Genomic DNA, 21,643 nt, shown 5'->3' on the forward strand with positions numbered 1-21,643 from the left:
TTTTATAATTATAATTTTACTACTCACTACTTTACCTTCTTCCAAAATTCATATTAATTATTAAAAAAATATAAATGTTTCTATTTATCCTTCAATTAAAAATAATCTTAATCTTTTTTAATAAATATTCTTGATTTTCCTCATATTAAACTAACTACATATTAATAAATATTCTATGAATACATCAATTTTTTTTCTTTTTTAAAATTACTACTTATAATCACTTGCTTTTATTAATTCTTTAATTTAATTATAACCACTATTTACTTTATATATTTATTCAATTAACCTTGCTTATTCCTAATATTTTTTCTTAAAATTTATTTATTTCACTCCATATTTATTTTTGCCACCACACTTTTCTTTTACAAATTATTACAATTTCTAAAAAATGTTCTATTTTATTTACTTTTACTCTTTTTATTTATTTTTACATATTTAATTTTCCCAAGACATATTTTTCCATTATCAGAATTTTTGTTTATTTATTAGTTTATACCTTAATGTATTTTCTTTTGTTCACCACTTTTTATTTATTCTTATTTTTAATTTCTCTATCTTATTATATATTTACTTGAATCATTAAAGCTTAAACTAAAGAATTTAAAATCAGCTACCACCCACCCTTAAAGTAATTAAATTATATTGTAGTTCTCGGGTATAGGCTTTTGTTTTGCCCAACTCTTCTGTTATAAACCTATAGACATTTAAACAACACTTCTCGGACTGTTTTGGTACGTGCGGCTAGCCCTCAACGTGTGAAGGGCTCCTCATTTTCACCCCTAAATTAAATCCAGTTTGATGAATTTGAGGAAAATCTAGCGTAGTTCTGACGTATCACGATATTAAATATTGATCAATCAATATAATTGGTTGGTTGGACTATTAACAAATACTACATTTTTTTAAATATCAAACATTATTAGTTAAAAACTTTATAATTGTTTTTAAAATATTTTGAAAAAATTTAAGCGTAAAAAACTGATTGAATAAAAAATTTGGTATGAAATCGTGACATCTGCAACCTTGCATATAGCTCATTTTCAAACTATTTTTTATTATGCTACCAAACACATTAATACAAAATGATTTTATTTATTTCACACTTAAAAAAGTATTCATTTACAATTATTCATTTTGTGCAATTAATACAAATAATCATTACATAATATAATGAAATAAATATACTATCTTAAATCTTCACATTGATATCTTCATTTTCGATTTTATTCCCATTTGAATAAGGTTTGACAGTCAAAACTTCTGCAGTTAATATATTTTCTAGGTTTGCGGGTTTCTTTTTAGGATATGGAGGTGGCCCTATCAACTTTTCAATATCTTCATACGCAAGGGTTTCATGAGCTAGAAGGGCTTCTGATAACTATATGCAATAAATTGTTAAATACTGATATTTATTTGCCGTGGACAGTAAAAGGTTATGATTTTAAAAATTTAAGCCAGGCTTAAGAATTTATAGAAATTACATGGCCAAATTAAAACAAATTTAAATTGCATGAATGATTTAGCCGATTTTTTCAAAGAGCCAAATAATTATTATCTAAGTCTCAAAAATATGACAAAGAGGTTTGGCTTTTTTTTAGTAAAATTTTGAGGCTTATCTTTTTGGGCCAAATCTTGATTTAGCAGTTTTTTAACATTTCACTCTGAGTCTGACCAACCTAAGACATTATCTTGTCGGCCTTTGATTTTAAAATTATAATTCAAACTGGAACTCAATAAAATATATTTGTTTTTCTAATGTTTAAAAAATTTTCTTTTCAAGAATAACATTTATATCATACTTTCTCAATAGTCCAATAAAAAGAATTTGAGATCACTAAAATAAATTTTAGATTGGATTGCTATATTATTATGTTTAACAACCAGGGTTGGGAATAATTATTCACACACTGTAAAGGTTGGCAGGGAGTAAGGAAGATAAGACAAAAAATTTTTATTAAATAAATATATTTAAAAAATATTTAACTACAATTTAACTAAAAAACTATAATAAATTTATCCTTTATATATACAAAAAATCTATTAAACAATTAAATGAAACTATTAAGTAAAGTTAATATAAATGGTCTTAATTTAATGAATGTAAGATACAAAAATTTGCGCTAAATAATAACCATTATAATAAAATAATAATCCATGTTCAACATTCCACCCTCTACAGGAACCCCGCCTAGGTTCTCTTTAGACGTAAATCTTTAGTGTTCAAGGAGTTTCCCATCTATTTCGATCATAAAATCTGTCATAGTTTCGTCTTGGTAAATGATAGTTATTTTGGTTGTAAAATCTTATCTTGCCTTGCTCCCTCCAAATCTTTAAAAAAATGGTTTAGTATGTGATTCGATTTTGTCATCCTTCTGTTAATTATTATCATAATTTGTTATTGAATAATTTTAGAATATATGTATTATTGAATAAGAATCGCCGAATAATCGAAATAGATGGAAAACTCCTTGAACATGAAAGATTTACGTTTAAAGAGAACCTAGGCGGGGTTTCTGTAGAGGGTGGAATGTTGAACATGGATTATTATTTTATTATAATGGTTATTATTTAGCGTAAATTTTTGTATCTTATATTCATTAAATTAACACCATTTATATTAACTTTACTTAATAGTTTTATTTAATTGTTTAATAGATTTTTTGTATAAAGGATAAATTTATTATAGTTTTTTATTAAGTAAAGTTAATATAAATGGTGTTAATTTAATGAATGTAAGATACAAAAATTTGCACTAAATAATAACCATTATAATAAAATAATATTCCATGTTCAACACACACAAATAGCAAATAATTACTAATTATTACCAATTCCATTCCTTTTTTTAAATGGTAATTACTAATTACATGTAATTGTGATTTAATTACAAAATTAAAGCAGGATTTGATAAAAAATCACAAAAAATAACGAGAAACTTTAATTAACAGCATATAATATAATTATAATAATATATATTTCTTTATTACTTTTTTATCTTTGAAAAATATAAAGATTTTACTCGTTCAATATCAGAGACCCTACCCTAAAGCCCTGGTCTAGACCGTATTTTATTTATTTTTTTAAATACCCGAATCGATCAAATTTTTTTATAAAAAAAAATACCCGGGCTGGGCCATATTAAATCGCCATTATTATCCGTAAAATTTTTTTAAAAAACCCGGGCCAGGTCTGGAAATATAAAACCCAAGACATGCTGGGCTGAAATTTTTTTTTTATAAAAAAAATATCTGAGCCAAGCTTATTGACAAATTAAAATTATCTTTATCTGAATGAAAGATCGTATAAAAGGATTAGGAGTTATCGTCTGAGGAATTTATTATTTTATGTTATGGCCAAATTGTTTGCAATTATTACGCGTTTCACATAAAACTTAATTATAAATGTATTAGTATTTTTAATAAATTATAACTAATTCCTTATTACATGCCTGAAAAAAATAATTAATAATAATTAATCCCTTTTTTTTAAAGTGGAATTAATTACAGTTACTAAATACAAATGTTGAATTGTAATTATAGTAATTACATATGTAATTAATTACTGATCAACTTTGTTTGCAATAATCATCAGTCTATTTATATAACATTCATAATACTAAAGTTTTCAAAAAAACGAATCATGAAGATAATCGAATAATTTAGCATTCGCATTAGGCCATTTCCAGGCAAAGCGTTTTTTTCTTAGCGGTTTGCTAGACATGTCTCCAGCAATTTTTAAATTTATCTGTTTTTATTAACAATTAAATGGCGTCTGAGGGAATAGTCTAGATAACCGGTTTGAATAAAATTTTCTGTCTGGAAATGGCCGCTAAGGCGACTTTCAAAATGATCTATTTCGATAAATTGTTTATTTTAATTTATTTTCCATATTATTATAAATTTCAGAGACCTGCAGAGGTCATTTGCACGGCCAGGTCCGGATTCTTTTTTAAAAATTTTAAAGCCCGGGTATTTAAAAAAACGGGCCGGACCTGTAGGTCTCTGATAAATTTCTCAAAAATTATTTTTGTGTTGAGAAATTATCAAATAAATGTATATTTATTCTTACGATCTTTATACACATCATCATAACCCCTCTTTTCCTCCTAATCCAAAAGTTTAAGTATGATCCTCTTTACAGTAAGCGCGATATGACTCTACATAAAGATGCCAAATCGCAAATACATAACTATTTTTAAAGCGATATCTTATCGCACTATTTTTGCGCCTACTAATTGCAGCCTTACTACTAGATTAAATCTCGTAATTGAATTAATAAACAAAGAGCATAAAATATTCATTCATAATCATGTACTTTAAACCTTGTTAACTTTGTCTATATTTTCTTTCAACACCTTCTCTGTATGATTAAATGCTTTGACCAATAAATTTCTAGCTTCCTATTTAAATTATTTAACATATAAAAATAAATTTAAACAATGAAATTCAAAATATTTGTTTTATTTCTGATTTAATCGCGTGATTGTTATAGAGTTCTAACTGCGCATTTGGTCGAAATTAAGTTACAATGAAAATCCCCCTATAACAATGCTCTATACCTAGCCAAAATTTCCCATGTGCCCGCCCCTAAGGTAAGGGAGGAGAAAGGTAAATTTTTTGTGGACTTTGGCCAATTGGCGACGCAGATTATAACGTTGCATAAACAATAATTTATTTGGGATATAGTTAATCGAAATAAAATATTGATTTGTTAGTTCAGGTGGTGTCGTGTCCAGATATTATTTATATATATATATTTAAGGGTGATATTTTATTTAAAATTAAGCGTCGGGTGTGTATTAAGTAATCACATAACATGTAGCCATATAAATTTTGAGAAACGTATGCTGCCAAATGTTATAAGATTCTAAAAATCTGTATATGCTGAATTTATGAAATTATATCTAACGTTATAATAAATTCATAACCAAATTAATTTTACCATTAATCCCTTTCCTATAAATTTTACAAAACTATGCCTTACCCTTGCTCATTGAATAGAATAAAAAATCATTAAATACTTATATATTTTTTTTTGTAGGCATTAATTGCGTTACTCGGCGTCTTCACAAAAAAAATATTTTGGCGTTAATATGACTAGACTCCTCTCCCAATTTTTAATTTGGCCCCACTCCTTAACAGATATATGGCAGTAAATAACTCTTAGACCTTACCCCCCCCCCCCAATCATATATATAGTGGTGTTACTATTTTTACTATAATAAAACGATATTTTTCTTTTAGAAAACTTCGATGATTTTTTAATTATTGGCCTCTAAAAAGTGTTGGTCTTGTTGACGGTAATTAATTAAGCTACTATAGTAAAACCAGATAGCACGGCGTTATTTTTTAAAAGTCGCTCTCCAAAAGAAAAACTCATTGCTGTGAAATGTTAAAAAAGAATCCTATAAGAATCATACGACAATAAAAAAAAATAAATATAAACGAAATCAAAATCTAATCCATATGTCCAAAACGGTTTTTTTCAACTTATAATTTTCATTAAGCTCTGACATATTTTCAATGCAATTGATAGACAGTTGAATCAAAAATAGATTAGAAGAGATAATGAGAAGTAAAGAGCTAAATAGTTTTGGCCATATGGTAAATGAGAGTTTAAATAAAAATTAAACTTGATCGATAATATTCCCTAATCTTTTACTATAGGGTTTAGGAGCGAACTCGGATGTCTCATAATCATCGGAAAAAGATTCGAAGGACAAAGAGCCAACTTTTTCATTCATCCCAAATTTTTTTATCGTCGAGTAAGCTAATTTGCTAGCCCGTTTTAAATCATTTTCCCCACCTTAGTTTAAATTTATATATATTTTTTAAAATACAATTTATCCCTAGTTCAATAATGTGAGGACCCTGCATTCAAAGTTAGAGCGAATTTGCGGCAGAATGCAGGGTTAAGATCTGCAAAGTTAGGCCCGGCCCGTACATGGCCCGAAGCCCTTGGGCCTAATTTTATTTAAAATAAACACGTTCGGGCCGGGCCTAATATTTTTAAAAAAAATTCGAACCGGGTCGGGTCGGACCTTGGAAATTTTTTTAAAATGTATCTAAATTTATCAATTTTATATTGAATTTTTTTATGTAAAATATAAATATTTGATTTTATATATTGAAACTAAACGACATATAACATATGTCTTTTATTTTGAGTAATTATAAAAATTAATTTCTATATTTAAATAAATTCGGGCTGGGCCGGGTGTGTAAATTTTTTTAAAAAATATTTCGGGTTCGGGCCGGCAAATTTTTTAAAAAAATTTTGGGTTCGGGCCGGGCCGGTAAAACTTTTTTAAAAAAATTTCGGGCCGGACTTGAAAATTAGGCCCGATGCAGATCACTAGTTAATCTATCGTTTGCTTATTCTCTTTAGCTGAGATTTGCCTGATGAAAAGAAAGAAATGACAAAAATTAAATTTAGTTATAGGAAGGTAAAATTTTAGTGGCTTTCCAATGTTAAATTCGATTGCGCGTGGATTAATTATTTTGTAAATCGGAGTGAAATCACTAACCCAAACGGATATTTTCATCTAACTAGACATTAAGAATTAAGCAAATCAATTATTACAAACTTCCTCGATATATTAGCTTATAATTTAAGCCCAGATCACTTGCCCGAGTACAAAAATTAATAGCCAAAAAATATTATCTCAACCTAAAGATTTTCAGAAGAATAGCTCAACCATGAGAGAAACCTAAAAATTTTTGGCAAAAACTTTAAGATTGAGCCCGATTAGCTGATTTCAACACTAAGTGGGTACAAGACTCATCGTGCATTCACAGTTAGCGCTAATTATTATGAATGCATAATCCCTCATTCACATTAATGCAAATTAGAGGCCGAAATACAAATATAGAGCATATTTATACAATTAGCTACCAATTCGCGCTAACTATGAACGAAGGATTAAAGGAAGTTTTATGGCGGTCAATTTAAAAAAGAAGTAATTATTATATACAAAAAGTATTAATACTGTTAGTGATCTTGCCGAGTATCAAATTCTCAGCTACCTTTCCGGCAAGATTCTGGCAAATTTTTTCAAATATTTCGTTTTCGGTGTAAAGAGTTTTGTCGGAAAATGTAAAAGGGGAGGATAGGTGAGTGTAACCGGATATGGCATCTTTACTGATTCGAGGTACTATCGAAACCTTAAAATGTGCGAATAGAATAGTAATGGCTTATTTATATATAGATTATAAATACTTGTATCTTAGATATAAGTAACTTTTGTATCATATCTAAGATGTACTCTATATTTTTTTTAAAGAAAGAAGAAAATTGATACCCTCTTTTAAAATTAATTGGTAGCGAAATACATTTAAAAATTTCCGTGAAATAGGTTCTAACTAGTAATTCATATATAATATTTATGTTTAATATGTTGCGTGATTCCCTTCAGAAGGTTTATTTATTGCCAAATATGCCAAAATTAGAAAATTTTTGAAAAATAGTGTAATTTTTCAAGTTTTTATTGTTACTCTTTTTTAAAAAAAGGTGGATATATTAAAAAACAAATAAAGCGAAATTCTTTAATTATAATTATTTTTTTTAAAAAATCAACAGTTGTCGTATGTAAGATGTATAAAAGTTTATATAATAAATTAAGAAACTGGGGTTCAAAATTTTAAGTTTAAAAACGGCCAACTCAATATTTTATCTGCGAAAAATATTTACCACAAGCCTGAAGAGTTTTTCTCAGAGTTGGCACAAATGTTTGGACATAGATTATGCGAAATCTCAAGGCTTAGACAATATTTTTCTGGCCAATAGAGCCCTTCAAAAATGCTAGGCAGAGGTGTCCAAAACTCAGATATGTTGGCTTATACTTTCGATCAAATTAATTTTTTACCTTTAAAAATGACCCTAAGAGTTTAATCTAAAATTGAGTGGTTTATAATCCGTGGATCTTTGTAAATATTTAAATTTGTTTTCAATTCACTTTCCATTGAAAACGATTCACATGTCGGTAAGCCTTTCATGGGTCATAGTAAACCTTAAATAAGTTTCTTTTAAAATAATATTTTAAACTTGAAAAGCTTACTTCTTTTTAACAAGGAGCGAAATATATTTGCGTAAGAAAAAAAATTAACAGAAAATAATATTTTTTCATTTACTTTTTTAACTTAAAATTTTTTTTAACAAAAAATGCATGAGGGAATAATTGGAATTAAAAAAGGAATTGGTAAGGTATTGAGTATAAGGGATGACTGCTTGATGAGAGGGCATGGGAATTGTAATACACAGTAAGTTGAGAGAAAGGACCTTGTTAAGTCCTGCAGTCTAAACATCGAGGCACGAACGGAATGATAAAAGAAGCGTCCCGGTGCTTCGGGCAAATGCCAATAAGGCTCAAGCCCTGTGCCGGCGCGGGTTTTATTTTTTATGTGCTTTAAAAAAAAGTATGAAGTCGGAATTAAACCTTAAACCCTCGGATCCGGGTTAAATTTAGAAATCGGAACCCACTTTATAATTTTTTTAAGAACCAGAACAGGAAACCATTTAGGCTTTAAGTTATGATCTAACACTCTTCGATTTAAAATTAGTAATTAAAAATTAATATTTATTTTTAATAAAAAATAATATTCAATTCGTATATAATAATTTTCTACATTTTTACTTATTTTTTTTAAAAAATATTTATCTACTCCCCCCACAAAACTTAATTTTCTTACCAGAGTTTGAAAGAAAAAATCTTTCATAAATTCTTTGAAGATTTTTTTTAAGCCCACTTTAAAGATCTCAAATTATTTTTTGAAAAATTTGCATAAACATTGTAAAAGATTTTTTTCCAAGAAAATAATTGGGATTTTAGGTTAAATTTGATCAAAAATTTTGTTTGAGCAATATCTAAAAAAATTATTTGAAATATCAAATTCCATGTATTTGTCTTTCTTAATAATAATTTAGTTTTCATTAGCTTTCATTAGCTTTCTTTGCTTTTTACAAAAAATTCTTTATTTCATCTTTTTAAGGTAAAAAGAAAAAACCTTTAAAACAGCTGGCAAACTAGCGGAAAGCCACACAAAAAGGGCGTGCCCAGTCTCGTGAACAGCCAGAGATCGTTTTTCTTCGTTGGTTATGGTAGAGGTTTTTTTAGAAGACCCGCTAATTATTCGATCCAAAGCGTACTGCAAATGATAACCAGATACCGTTTTAGCCCCCAAACGGGCCGCAAGTAACGCGGCTTCATTGCAAACGTTCGAAATATCGGCGCCTTGATATTTATAGAAGATTAAAAACATAAATATATTTTATTTTATCTTATATGTATAATGATAATATTGAGTAGTGGTTTTAAACGGTTTGATTTTTTAAAAAAGCCTGGGAATTTTGCTTATAGAGCATAAAGTTTGGACATTTAACGAGATCTCGAGACTCGCGTAATATTATTTTGGCAAAAATCTTAATTTAAAATCGGGCTAAATAGAGCCGTTTAATATCATTAATATTGAGTGCATTGTCAATGTAATGTGTTATTTATTAATGTTTTTTAGAAATTCGTGTTCTTTTTTGAGTCATCAATCTCTTATAAAATTGATAGTGCATTAGGAAGGATGATTTTCATATTAACTGATTAGTTGGATGAATACTCAAATAATATATATTATATATTTTTTTAAAAGAAATACCCTCAACTTTAATTTTAAAAATAAAATAATTGCCGTCAATTGTGAGGAAAAAAAAATCGTGGATTAATTTGGCAATCTCTACCAGAGACCTGCAGGCCCGGCTCTAAGCCAAAGTACTTGGGCCGGGCTGAATTTTTTTAAATGAGGGCTGGGTTGAGCCGTTCAAATGGTACCTCTGCAGGTCTCTCATCTCTCTACCAAGTGGTTTAAATATGGAAAATTTATATAACGAAAGAATGATTTGGAAAAAGAAGAGTTTTTTTTGGATGACTTGATATCGTTCATATTTTTAAAAATTATACTTCCTCCAAATATATAATAATAATTGGTGTAATTTTTAATATCTGGAAAACAACATAAATGACCTTAAATCGATTACGAGTTATACCCAATAGAATGATGTATGTAAGTTTACTTTGCAAAAAATAAGAGTTTAAAAATAAGATGTTTTTCAATATCTTTTATTTACATCCAAAAAATTTGTTAGTAAAATATTTATTTAATGCGCTGGTAGTAAAAAAAAAGATAATTGATTAAATAATAATGATATACGTACCACTCATTCCAGGGGTCATGGCGGCTAAAACGGGGGCGAATACGTCAGGACTTTTGCCGCTATCTAGTTTGAGGCCTTTCATGGCCAATTTGAAAATATCTACCCGCTCGGAATAGGATGGAAAGTCTACCAATATGTGCCTATCGAATCGACCGGGCCTTAAAAGAGCCCTGTCTAAGATGTCGGCTCGGTTTGTCGAGGCTAATACTATGACGTTTTGTTGGGTGTTTATGCCTTATAAAAGAGATACATTTTTGAAAGAAATGAAGAAAGGATAATCTAATAAGTAAGAAAAAAATTGAGGGCGATGACATTAATACCAACCTAGACTAACAATTCATTCACTAAAATGCATTAAGAAATGTACCCATTGAAAAACATTTAGACGAAATTTGAAAGACATTTAAATAGCGAGCCAATCACTAAGGCTGACTTAATGTATAAACACTTTTAAGTCAGTCTATGTTTGAATTAATGTCATTGTGGAAGGCATAGGCGTGCCCATTTTCTTGTAGGAGGGGGCGGCACTATCAGTGCCATAAATTTTATTTGGGAGGAAGGTCTTTATCCATTTAGTAAGTTGGCTAACGCCTATAGTTGAAGGTGTATTAGCTGAGTTAAGTCAAAGAAATCAAATTTAATTTCTACTTATTTTTGTATTATTTTGCAATCAAAATACCGAGAAGAAAAACATAAAAAAGAGAAATGTGGTATCAAACGATTTGAAAAGGGTGTCTATTATGATCATGATACAAAAAATTCTAGATTAAACTAAATTATTTTTCCAAAACAATTTATCCCTCGTTAATTTAATTGAAAGATAACCATGATTTTCAACTTTTAGATAATATTATTATAAAATGGTAATATCGGGTTTAAACCATCCATCTCGACTAGCAACTGATTGAGGGTCTGTTCTTCCTCTCCGTTCGAAGATCCATATCCCGAACCTCCACCTTCGGTTGCGGAACGCTTGCGACCGACGGCGTCGATCTCGTCTATATAGACTATGCAGGGGGCTCGTTTGCGAGCCTCTTTAAATAGATCACGAACGCGGGCCGCACCTAGTCCACCTTTATTATTCATTTGAATAAATTAAAAATGTTGTCTAAAGTCGCTTAGACGGAGTCCTTGATGTACTTAAATCCCCTAAGCTTACCTATTTTTATTTTGTAACTTTTAACAATGATGGCAATCATTTTAGGACTTATAAATCTAGAATGGTAGTGATTGGCGTCAATGTTAAAAGGTACAAAATAATAGTAAGGAGTTAGAAATTTAGTATATCGAAAACTCCAATATATAATATCGTCACCCGAGAATTCGAGCATTCCATATCCTTTATTTTGTCAAAAAATTTTTTTTAACATAAATCTATTTATTTACTTAAAAAAATCTGATATATTTATAAAATAAGTAAATCATACCGTTGAAAATAATAGAAACTTAATTTAGAGATAAAATGAACTAATTTTCAGGCAAATATATTGCTATATTTGGTTTTCATAGTTGTTATTATAACCTATCATTTCAACGAACTCGGGTCCAGCCATAACTAGGAAAGGTACATCAGCCTCAGTAGCCGTAGCCTTGGCTAAAAGTGTTTTACCGCAACCCGGGGGCCCCAATAGCAAGGCTCCCTTAGGAACTTTGGCTCCTAATTCCTGCGGAGTGATTTTATATATTATATAAAATGGAAAATAAAGTGAGTAGTTTTTTAACAAAAAATTTCGCGAAAAATAAAATCCTAATTCTTAATTATGACTGAAAACTAATTTTGAATAGAGTAACTAAAAAATAATAATATATATATTAAAAATTAATTTCCAATTTCATTCACGTGGTATTACAGTACAGAATCAATTACCCTGGGTTTTAAATATATTAAATAATGTTCCCCCAAATCATTCAATTCATTGGGGGAAAATAATTATGGGAATTACGGTAAGCTAATATAACAATATTTATAAATAAATATTTACAAACTTGAAATCTCTTAGGATTTTTCAGGTAATCTACGAATTCCATGATCTCTAATTTAGCTTCTTGCAATCCTGCCACGTCACTAAACTTGATACCTCCGCCGCCTACCAATGGATCGACCAATTTAAATTTAGCTTTAGTTAATTGACTCTTAAATAATGTATTTTTAAATAAAAACACATTATAGAAAAAAATAACAGAAAGATATATTTTTTTTAAATCAAGTTATGACCAGATAAATGACAGAAAATATTTTTTCTTAAATCAAGTATTATTAACCAGAAAAAAAGAAAAAAAAGTTTTCTTAATAAATGACGAAAGAAAATATATAAAATGGCAATATAATTTGATAAAACACTTAAATTTTTTTAAAAAATAATCTATCTTTATCCTGATTTTAGAAGTTTATTAACTAAAATAAGCTATTACAATTCAAGATAACTTTAAAATAGGTGTATAGACGTGGCCAGTATGATCAATATTTTAGTTATGATATCCCTTTAGTATCATGCAAAATGCTTATGATTCGATATTTTATCAATATGATCCTTTTTTTTTGGTACATAATATTGAAAATCTTTGATACATCTCACGACTAGGTTATTATCTTTTAAAATTTGTGACCTACCTTATCAGAAAATTTTGATATAAAAAGCACACACTATCTATAAAAAAGTTCTATACTTTTTTGTAGAAAGTATAGGCAAGCCATCTCCCTTTTTTGAAATCAAGACTGCTGAAAGTGTAAATCTTTGGGTTTTTATTGATATATTTCTAGGAAAATCTAAATCTCATAACATAAGTGGTATATTACATATTTTTCAATATCAAGTCAATGCCATCACTAATGATAATGCCATTTATTGATTAGTAACTTGCTACTTATACAATACTTAGCAAAGAATCTTAAAGTCATGTGACTTACCCCAAACTAAAAGTGATATGAGTGTGTAAACCTATAAAAAATATATTTATGTATATTTTCTATATTAAATTTATAAACGTAATTGAAGGTTAGATATTCTTAAATATCCTAAATGATCTAACATCTGAAAAAAAGTGTGTGGCAAACTTACCATGGAAATCTAGAAAAGTTTCAAGAAAATAACTCCATTGTTGTGGAACATGGGGTTACGAATCAGTCTCAGCTTTTTAAATATAGAAATGTAGCACTAAGATGTGATTATACAACTAATGATTGAATTCATGGATTTCCTCGAGAATAAATAGGTCAGCAGATGAGAAAGCAACACATATAATTGAACAGTCTGACTTCATTTTTATAGATTGTATAAAATACAATAGTAAAATTATTTTATTATATCCAACATCCATTTTATGTAAAATCTTGCTCAACAAACTTACAGACGTCTCTGGCATAGCTGAAAAAGATAAAATATTACCTTATTGAAATTGTATTGATGAATTATGTAGCTACAAAAAAATAATATCTTTTTGTTTGCCATTTATATATTTTCCTTTTTCAATGACGGAATCGTAATTTTTAAAGCACTTTAATGTATGATCTCCTAAAGTATTAGTAATCATTTAAATAGAAATGCTATTAGTTAGTAAAATTATTTCTTAACTTTGTTATTTTAAAAAAATTGAAATTCACCACTTTTAAAAAAAACCATTTTGGGGGGTTTCCTAAATTTCTGAAAAACTAATTATCTCGTATAATTCATAGTTTAAGTTAATCCATAATAATTTTCCTGAGATTTCGGGAGATATGGTACAAACGAAATTTAATCAATAACCACAACTATCGATGGTTTATTATGACCTCTTTCTTTCTTTCCTTCCTTTTTATAAATAACAAAATTAAAATATTGTTTAATAATATCGAGAAAAGATATTATAATTAAATTAATAATTGTAATATATATTTTTTTTACCAAAAAATCGCTTCCCAAGGGTTGTTTAAAGCGAAAGTTTTTGCGGAAAGAAGAAAGCAAGGCTCCAGCAAGTACAACGATAAGTAGTAAAGTGAACCATCCGCTATATAACCATTTTGTAATGTAATTATGTTAAGAAGTAAAGTATTATGCTCACGATACTGCCATAGAACTTAATTAGATGTTAGACCGAAATTTATAAAAAAATATTCAATAGGTTTCTGAGGCAGTTTTTATTAGGGCCCCATCTATCCACAATTTTTTCATCGATTCCAATATTTGCCCACATTTATTTCAAACGGCACCGATGCCGTTATTTATATTGATTTTTCCCCATTATTTTTGAATAGAATATAAGATAATGGAATAATAATCCTTTTAATCAGAACATTATTGACTTATCGTAACTCTTAAAAATTAAAAAAAGTCTCTGGCTGTGTCCTAGGTAGGCTTAATTTGGATACTTTGCTTTTTAGTATAGACTAAAAAGTATTTTAACAAGCACCCTATTTTAGTTTGTCTTAAGTATTTGTGGCAATTGCTATTTTTCGTATTTTATATTCTCGTTTTTTTGTTTTTTTTTATTTATTTTACTTTTTGGGTATTTAGCCGATATTAATATTTAATATTAAGCCAACCTAGAACACGGCCTCGAAGTTTTAAAATTCTAAAAATATGTCTATAAATTTGTAGTTTAAGGTTTTTATTTATAAGATATATTTTAAATAATGTATTCGCTTATTAAGTTGTAGCTCTTTAGAGAATAATTACACATATAGTTCGAATATTATTTTTTTAATGATGATCAGAATTTTCACTTATCCATTTTATCCTTAATACAAATAAGTATAAATTTATATGCTATTCATATTAAATTTTAAATTTTCTGCATAACAAACTATTTATCTTTATTTGAATAAAAAGTAAAAAACAAATTAAATATCAATTAATAACATAATATAGTAATGAAATATAAAATAATTAAAATTATAATAGGATAATTTTTTTTATAGAAATAAGAGTCTCAAGTTTATGTGATAATAAGTGTCTCCTATGAGTGATCTATCTATATCTAGTGTTGTTAAGTGGCTCGATTTGAGCCGATTTTTAAAAACGGCTAACTCATTGTTTTATACAGAAAAATCACAAATTTTGGTCATAGATAGCCCATATGATTGGAATTCTATTAGCGAAATCTCGAGGCTTGGACGATATTTTTCTGGCTAAAATATTGAGTTAGCCGTTTTAAAAAATGGACTCAAATCAAGCCGTTAAACAAAGCCATCTTTACCACCGGCTGTGCGGAAAACTGATTCTGACGGGACCTTCGTTGGAAGAGATGCCAAATACTTAGGTGCAAGGTTTGCCGAAATTGGAAACCTTTAAGCATTAACTAGCCAATAACCAAGAAAATCGATCTGAGATAAAATATTGATTTCTTTATTAATTAATCAAATTTAAATTCGCATGATTTTTATTTACTTTAAGTTTTTTTTTAATAAAAAAAACAATAGAATATACAATAGACAAAATAAAAATACACAAAAATTTTGGGTAATTTTCTTTTATATTTCTTTTATCAATATACATTACTCCTTCTATAGTTAAAAAATATATATATTCAAAAAAACATTAAACATTTATATTTAATAAACACACTTTTTTTATAGGAGTTATGAAGATTTATTACGAGAAAGAAAGGGAAATTAGTTCAAAAATGAAAATATGCATAAAATCGATAATCAGTTTTAAAAAATCGGCTAATCCGATAATCCGATATCCTTTTAAAAGTCCAATATCGGCGCTGATTCGATACCGATATTTAATATCGGCACAACCCTAGTTTTTATGTAAATACAGTTGTATGGTAAATCGCAATTTATTAATTTAACTGGTATAATTATGGCTTATATTGAAATGGAATTATATATTTATCTCTAGGACTGTATCGATATTAATTATGGAATAGGGGCATATATTAAACGTTTTTTTTTAAATTATCGGATCTTGTCAATATTTATTAAAAAATTGATCCGATTTTTCTAAAAATTTAATATTATTTTTAAGTTATATTATCTGCAACAAGGATTTAAACAAAAATCAATATAAATATCGGTATCGGTTTTGTGGTAATATCTGAAAATGTCGGATTGGTGAAAATTTTAAGATCTTCACTGCCCTATTTATTTCCTTTCTATTGCCTTGACCCACCATTTCTTCTTATAGGTATGGTGCAATATTTGCCAGGACAGATTAAATATTTAAATTGATTTATAATGATTTTATCTAAATATATTTTTAAAAAAGAGTTATAAGAATGACTTTTTTTCGGCCTTCTTTGTTCAAAAGTGAGTTAAAATTATTAGCTTTAGTTCATTTTATTTATTTTAACATTTTTTTAAAAATAATCTAAGGCCATTTCATCAATATTTTTTTTATAAAACCTTTCTTCATTGTGTTCATAGACAACAGGAATACTATTTTCAGGTTTGATCCCCATTTGATTTTCCACTTTTCTTAGCTTCTCTTCGAATTTATCAATTTCAGGGATGGCCATGTAATAAGTCAAAATATTTGTCTTTGAAACGATAATCGCATAATATTTTAGGTGGTATAAAACAAATGTTTTTAAAAAAATATATATAATATTGCCTTATATTAATTAGGAGCTAAGAAAATATGAATTGGGTAAATTAATTATTTGTATTTGATTCAAATAATCGTGGTATTGCTATTCATATAAAAAATAAAAACAGAATATTATAGAAACAATAAGCCAACTTCATGTTAATAAATATATTAAAACTTAATTACTAAAAAAAATTAATAACGATTTATAGCAATCTTAAGAAGAAAAACGTTTTTTTTAAAACCCATACATTTATCCTTATTGCATTGATTATTACAGATTTAAAAAATAAACCTTTTTCCCATTAATCACAGCTCCAGGGTACAAGTGTATGATGGCTGTTTCATGCTCGGGTTTAATAGTTATTTCTTGTACTTCTCCTTTGGCCAACATGATACTAACAAAATCATTCCAAGATATGATCAGACTTTTTGGACTAACATCTGGATTAAAATTGTGGGGGTAGTGGTGGGCCTTTGTATTTGAGTTATTTTTGTCAAATGGATAATCCACATCTGATTATTTTAAGAAAATTTTAATTATTTTGGTTAAATACTTAAAAGATAGCATAATATTTAATTTATTTAAATATTAAATCTGATCTTTTAATTTTTTCAAAAAAATATATAAATGTTAATTATTTTGATAAAAAAAACTAATAATAAAGAAAAATACATAATAATTATTTAAATTATTAAATAAAAAATATTGAAAATAAAATTTTGGAGTATTTGACCACATTTGACTGATTAATATACTTTTTATCAATTGATATATTACCAGTCAATTAATGAGCTTGCCAATCTTGTTAAAAATTATAAAAAATATATAATAAGTTCTTAATTTGGGAATCATTATCACTCAAGTGATGCATAATTCATTTCTAAACAATAGAATAAATATAATACATTATGTATTTTGATATTCCTCATTGAGTAAAACCACAGTATTTTGTGGCTACTCTAAAAGCCTACAATTTTATAGGATAAAATTAACCTTTATCAAGATGACTAGGAGCTCTAAATCCATTTGTTATAAAAGAAAGCAAAAATAAGGCTACGTAAGCTCCTAAAAACATTAATAATGCTTGAGAAAGAGGTGAATCCACAAATGAAGATTCTTTATCTTTATCCTTCTCATTATTCAAATTTTTGTTTTGCTTCTCTTTGTCATCTTCCTCTTTCTCATTATAAGAATTTTTGTTTTGTTTCTCTTTGACATTTTTTTCTTCATCATTAGGGACTTGTGGTGAACTACCTTTTTTATAGATAATAATGAATTTTTCTATAATTTATTACTTTGATTTGACTTTGAGGCATTTTCATGAGACTTTTTGTCTTGATAAAAATAAATTCTATTAAGAAGTGTCAATGATATTGGTATAATGAATTTTGAAGGGATTGCATTTAGTTTTAAATGTTTTAACACTTCAAGGTCAAAACACAATTTATTTTTAGTTAAATATATGCTCCTTGGAATTAAATAATTTCTCAAACATTTAGATTTCCTTTGATACAAATTATTCAATATTTGAATGTATTTCTTGAAATTTTTCTACACATTAATATAAATATTATTTCATTGCTTTTAACTTACGCTTGCAGATGAATTAACCGAGTACATAAGAGGTAATTTTTACTTTTTTTTTCGTAATCATATGTTTTTTTTGGAAAATGATGTTTTATATGTTAGGTTAAAAAACTGTTCAGTATTAATCTCAAGGTATTATAATATGAATTTAATTAAGAAAATTTTTTACACTGGAAAAATTTATCTAAACAAAATAACCCACAAAATTTGAATCTTTTCCTTCATTTAAGATTTTATTGAATAGATTTTGTTTTTCTAATGCTTGGTTAAATGTTAGTTTTATTAAAATTTCAATTTTTTCCTTCACTTAAGATTTTGTTGAATAGATTTTGTTTTTTTAATGCTTAATGTTAGTTTTATTAAAATATGAATTATATGGGAATAAGATCCACAAATAATTAGGAAAAAAAATAAAATTATTTTAATCTACCCAAATAATATTATATCCCTTACGTTTTGGGATCTGTGACTTGAGATCATGCAAACTCTAGAAATATTTTTGCCTCAATTGCCACATTATTTTTTATATTTATGCGATAGTTATGGTTATAAATTATAAAATATGAAATTCAAAAATGAAACAGTTTTTGTTATGGAGACAGAAATTTACTACTGAGATGGTCATAATTCCTTTTTTATGGTGATTAGTTTTAAATGACTTGATTTGAGCTACTTTTAAAAATAGCTAACTTAATAAATTTTAGCAAAAAAATATTGATTAAGTTTCAAAATCTGGCTACAAATTTAAGCCATCTACAAGAAAATCTTTAGGCTCGCATAATATCGGCTAGCCGTTCAACAACTGTTAACGACAAGTGAGTTAAAAATTATTTTTGGATTTTATTTTCCAAATAAAAAATAACGCTAATATTCCTATAAAGTAATATCAATCAAGGTTGTAGACAGGAATTTTGCCTAAGAACATAAAAATTTTTAATTTTTAAAGACAACTTCAAAATTAATAAATTAATTCTCAACTAATACTAACAATTATTATACCTCTAAATTATAAATATATATATATGTATATCTATATTTTCTGAATCCTCAATTTATATTTAATAATTAATTTCAGAATCCCCAATTTATATTTAATAATTAATTTCAGAATCCCTAATTTCTAGTTAATATGTATATAATTTAGTAGATACATTGTATTGTATTCATTTTAAAAATATAAAATTATAATTATAGCATCGTAAATTTTATTAAACATTTTGTAATAATATATATTATCTAGATTTGTTAAAATGCCCGATTAAATTTTTAACCAAAATATTATTATGTTTGTACCTCTTTTGCCAAATATCGGGCCCTTTATAAGACTAAAATCCTAATCGCAACGTTATTAAAAATCGACACAAATCGACCCGTTTAGCAATACCACTTGAGGCCTGGTATTATAATCTAAACATTATTCCCCAGGTAGATAATATAATTATGTAAAATATCAAGATCAATATTTAAATTTTTAACAAAATATACAAAGTGAAGTTTTAGTTTCACTTTCAGAATAAGAGATATTAGAATTTAAATAAACTTTTATTATATGTAGATCATTACCAAAAACTCTTTTTTTATAATTATCTAATAAAAAGAAAAATTTGCGTAAACATAATTGAGTTTTTCCATTAAATTGAATATCTAAAAAAGTTTTTAGTTTAATTTTTTATGCAAAAAATAAAAAGTTGTTACTTAGCTAATTTTTTGAACGATAAAAAGTAACGCGTTAAACAGAGGCGTCGCCAGCCCACAATCTCAGGGGGCTCAAATAAAAATATTTTTATGAGGGGCTTCGCCTATATTATACTTTTTTAAAATTTGTTAACTCTAAACAATTATTCTGATTTTCATATTTTGTCATTTATTATAATATGCATACAAAATAAACTGGCATATAAAAAATCACATAATGCAATAATATAATTCTTAGCAACTTACATTGACAAAAGGTTATCAAACTAATATAATTCTCTGTAACCATTTTAGACAATGTTTTATAGAATGGACTAATAAGGAAAAATTTATAGGCCTTAACCAAATCAGCAATTTTTGTAGGAGAGAGTATAAGCGACCAATCAAAATCATAAAACTATATGGTGGTTAGAGCTTCCTCTTAGGTGACATTATGGAAGCTAGATAAGTAATCGAGAAAATTATTGAGAGAAAAGATTATCTTCCATTTTAAATGATATATAAACGACTACACAGTTGATCATTATTGTTTATCTAAAATAAGCAATTATATGCTCTCAGCCGTTACAGTAATAATCTTAAATTACATAGGAACACAAATAATAGATGCGGTTAATTTGCAGTAATAGCCATGACACTCACGATGTAAACTAATATCAGAATTTATATGTTGGATAAATTGGTAAAATAAAAACACTAAAAATCGTTGGAAGAAATAATTATGCAAATATATTGAAGCCTGGAGTTATTTACACGGTAATGCCATATTAGAAATGAAACATTTTCTAACTATAAAATAAGGACCAGTATTTAATTACATTTATTTATCACATTCATCTACTAAGTTATTTTACCAATTAATTTCGATTTCAAGTTTTCCATGGCGTAATTTACCTATTATTTTCAAATTTTAGTGGCGTAATATTTATTTAAATTTCTAGTCAAACAATAATTATCTCTGAAACTCCTTGTCCAACAGGGAGAAAGAAATTGCAAGCTTGCCCAACGAGATCGAGTCTCCACCATCAAGAAGTAACAGCTTTTATGGAGTTAGAAGAGCCGATTATTAATGCTATTACGAAATATCACAATGGCTTGAAAGAAATATTTCCTCAGAAGCAAGAAAATTATTGCAATACATATTCCAAATTTTTTTTCTCTTTAGAATGTATTATTTAATTATATTATACAACTATATTATGTAATACTTTTCAAAAACATAACATTGACTTGATTAAGAAGATGAGAATAGCGTATTTTATATGTTATTGTTGAGTCAAAAGTAGAGCTATACGTGTTTAATATTTGCCCCACTCGACTTGCAGCAAGCAAGCTCATCGTCAAAACATTAATATGGGATCAGTAGAAGAGTATTATAAAACAAATGTCCCCTCTACCAAACTTTTTATAATGGTGATAGAAAAAAAATATAAATATTTGTTAGATTTTTATCTGAAGATGTTAAAATATCTTATAATTCCTTATAGCTGAATAACTATGATTAAAAGATTAACTATGGTTGATACAATCCCAAAAAATGCTATGGATGCTTTGCATTATTTCAAACACATTTTAGATTATACTCCCAATGTATTAAAATGGCTATATATATAATAGCAGATCTTTAGTAAACTAATGAGAGAAC

The 21,643-nt window shown here is 27.2% G+C and overlaps 1 protein-coding gene across 1 annotated transcript; it reads right to left on the minus strand.

Moving 5' to 3' along the window:
• Positions 1–1,145: 1,145 nt before the first annotated feature.
• LOC135930541 (paraplegin-like) lies at positions 1,146–18,325 on the minus strand. Its single transcript, XM_065467351.1, has 15 exons — positions 18,310–18,325; positions 18,012–18,267; positions 17,710–17,970; positions 17,008–17,228; positions 16,529–16,662; positions 14,085–14,187; positions 12,190–12,336; positions 11,726–11,867; positions 11,085–11,276; positions 10,204–10,437; positions 9,006–9,232; positions 6,992–7,166; positions 5,636–5,808; positions 4,325–4,402; positions 1,146–1,381 (listed from the first exon to the last, which is right to left on the minus strand). Exons 3-15 carry the CDS (start codon positions 17,789–17,791, stop codon positions 1,193–1,195), a joined length of 2,097 nt encoding a protein of 698 aa, XP_065323423.1. The 5' UTR covers positions 17,792–17,970; positions 18,012–18,267; positions 18,310–18,325; the 3' UTR covers positions 1,146–1,192.
• Positions 18,326–21,643: the final 3,318 nt, after the last annotated feature.

The sequence above is a fragment of the Gordionus sp. m RMFG-2023 genome, chromosome 5 (assembly GCF_954871325.1).
Source record: "Gordionus sp. m RMFG-2023 chromosome 5, tfGorSpeb1-WG-v2, whole genome shotgun sequence".
NCBI classification, from domain to species: domain Eukaryota; kingdom Metazoa; phylum Nematomorpha; class Gordioida; order Chordodea; family Parachordodidae; genus Gordionus; species Gordionus sp. m RMFG-2023.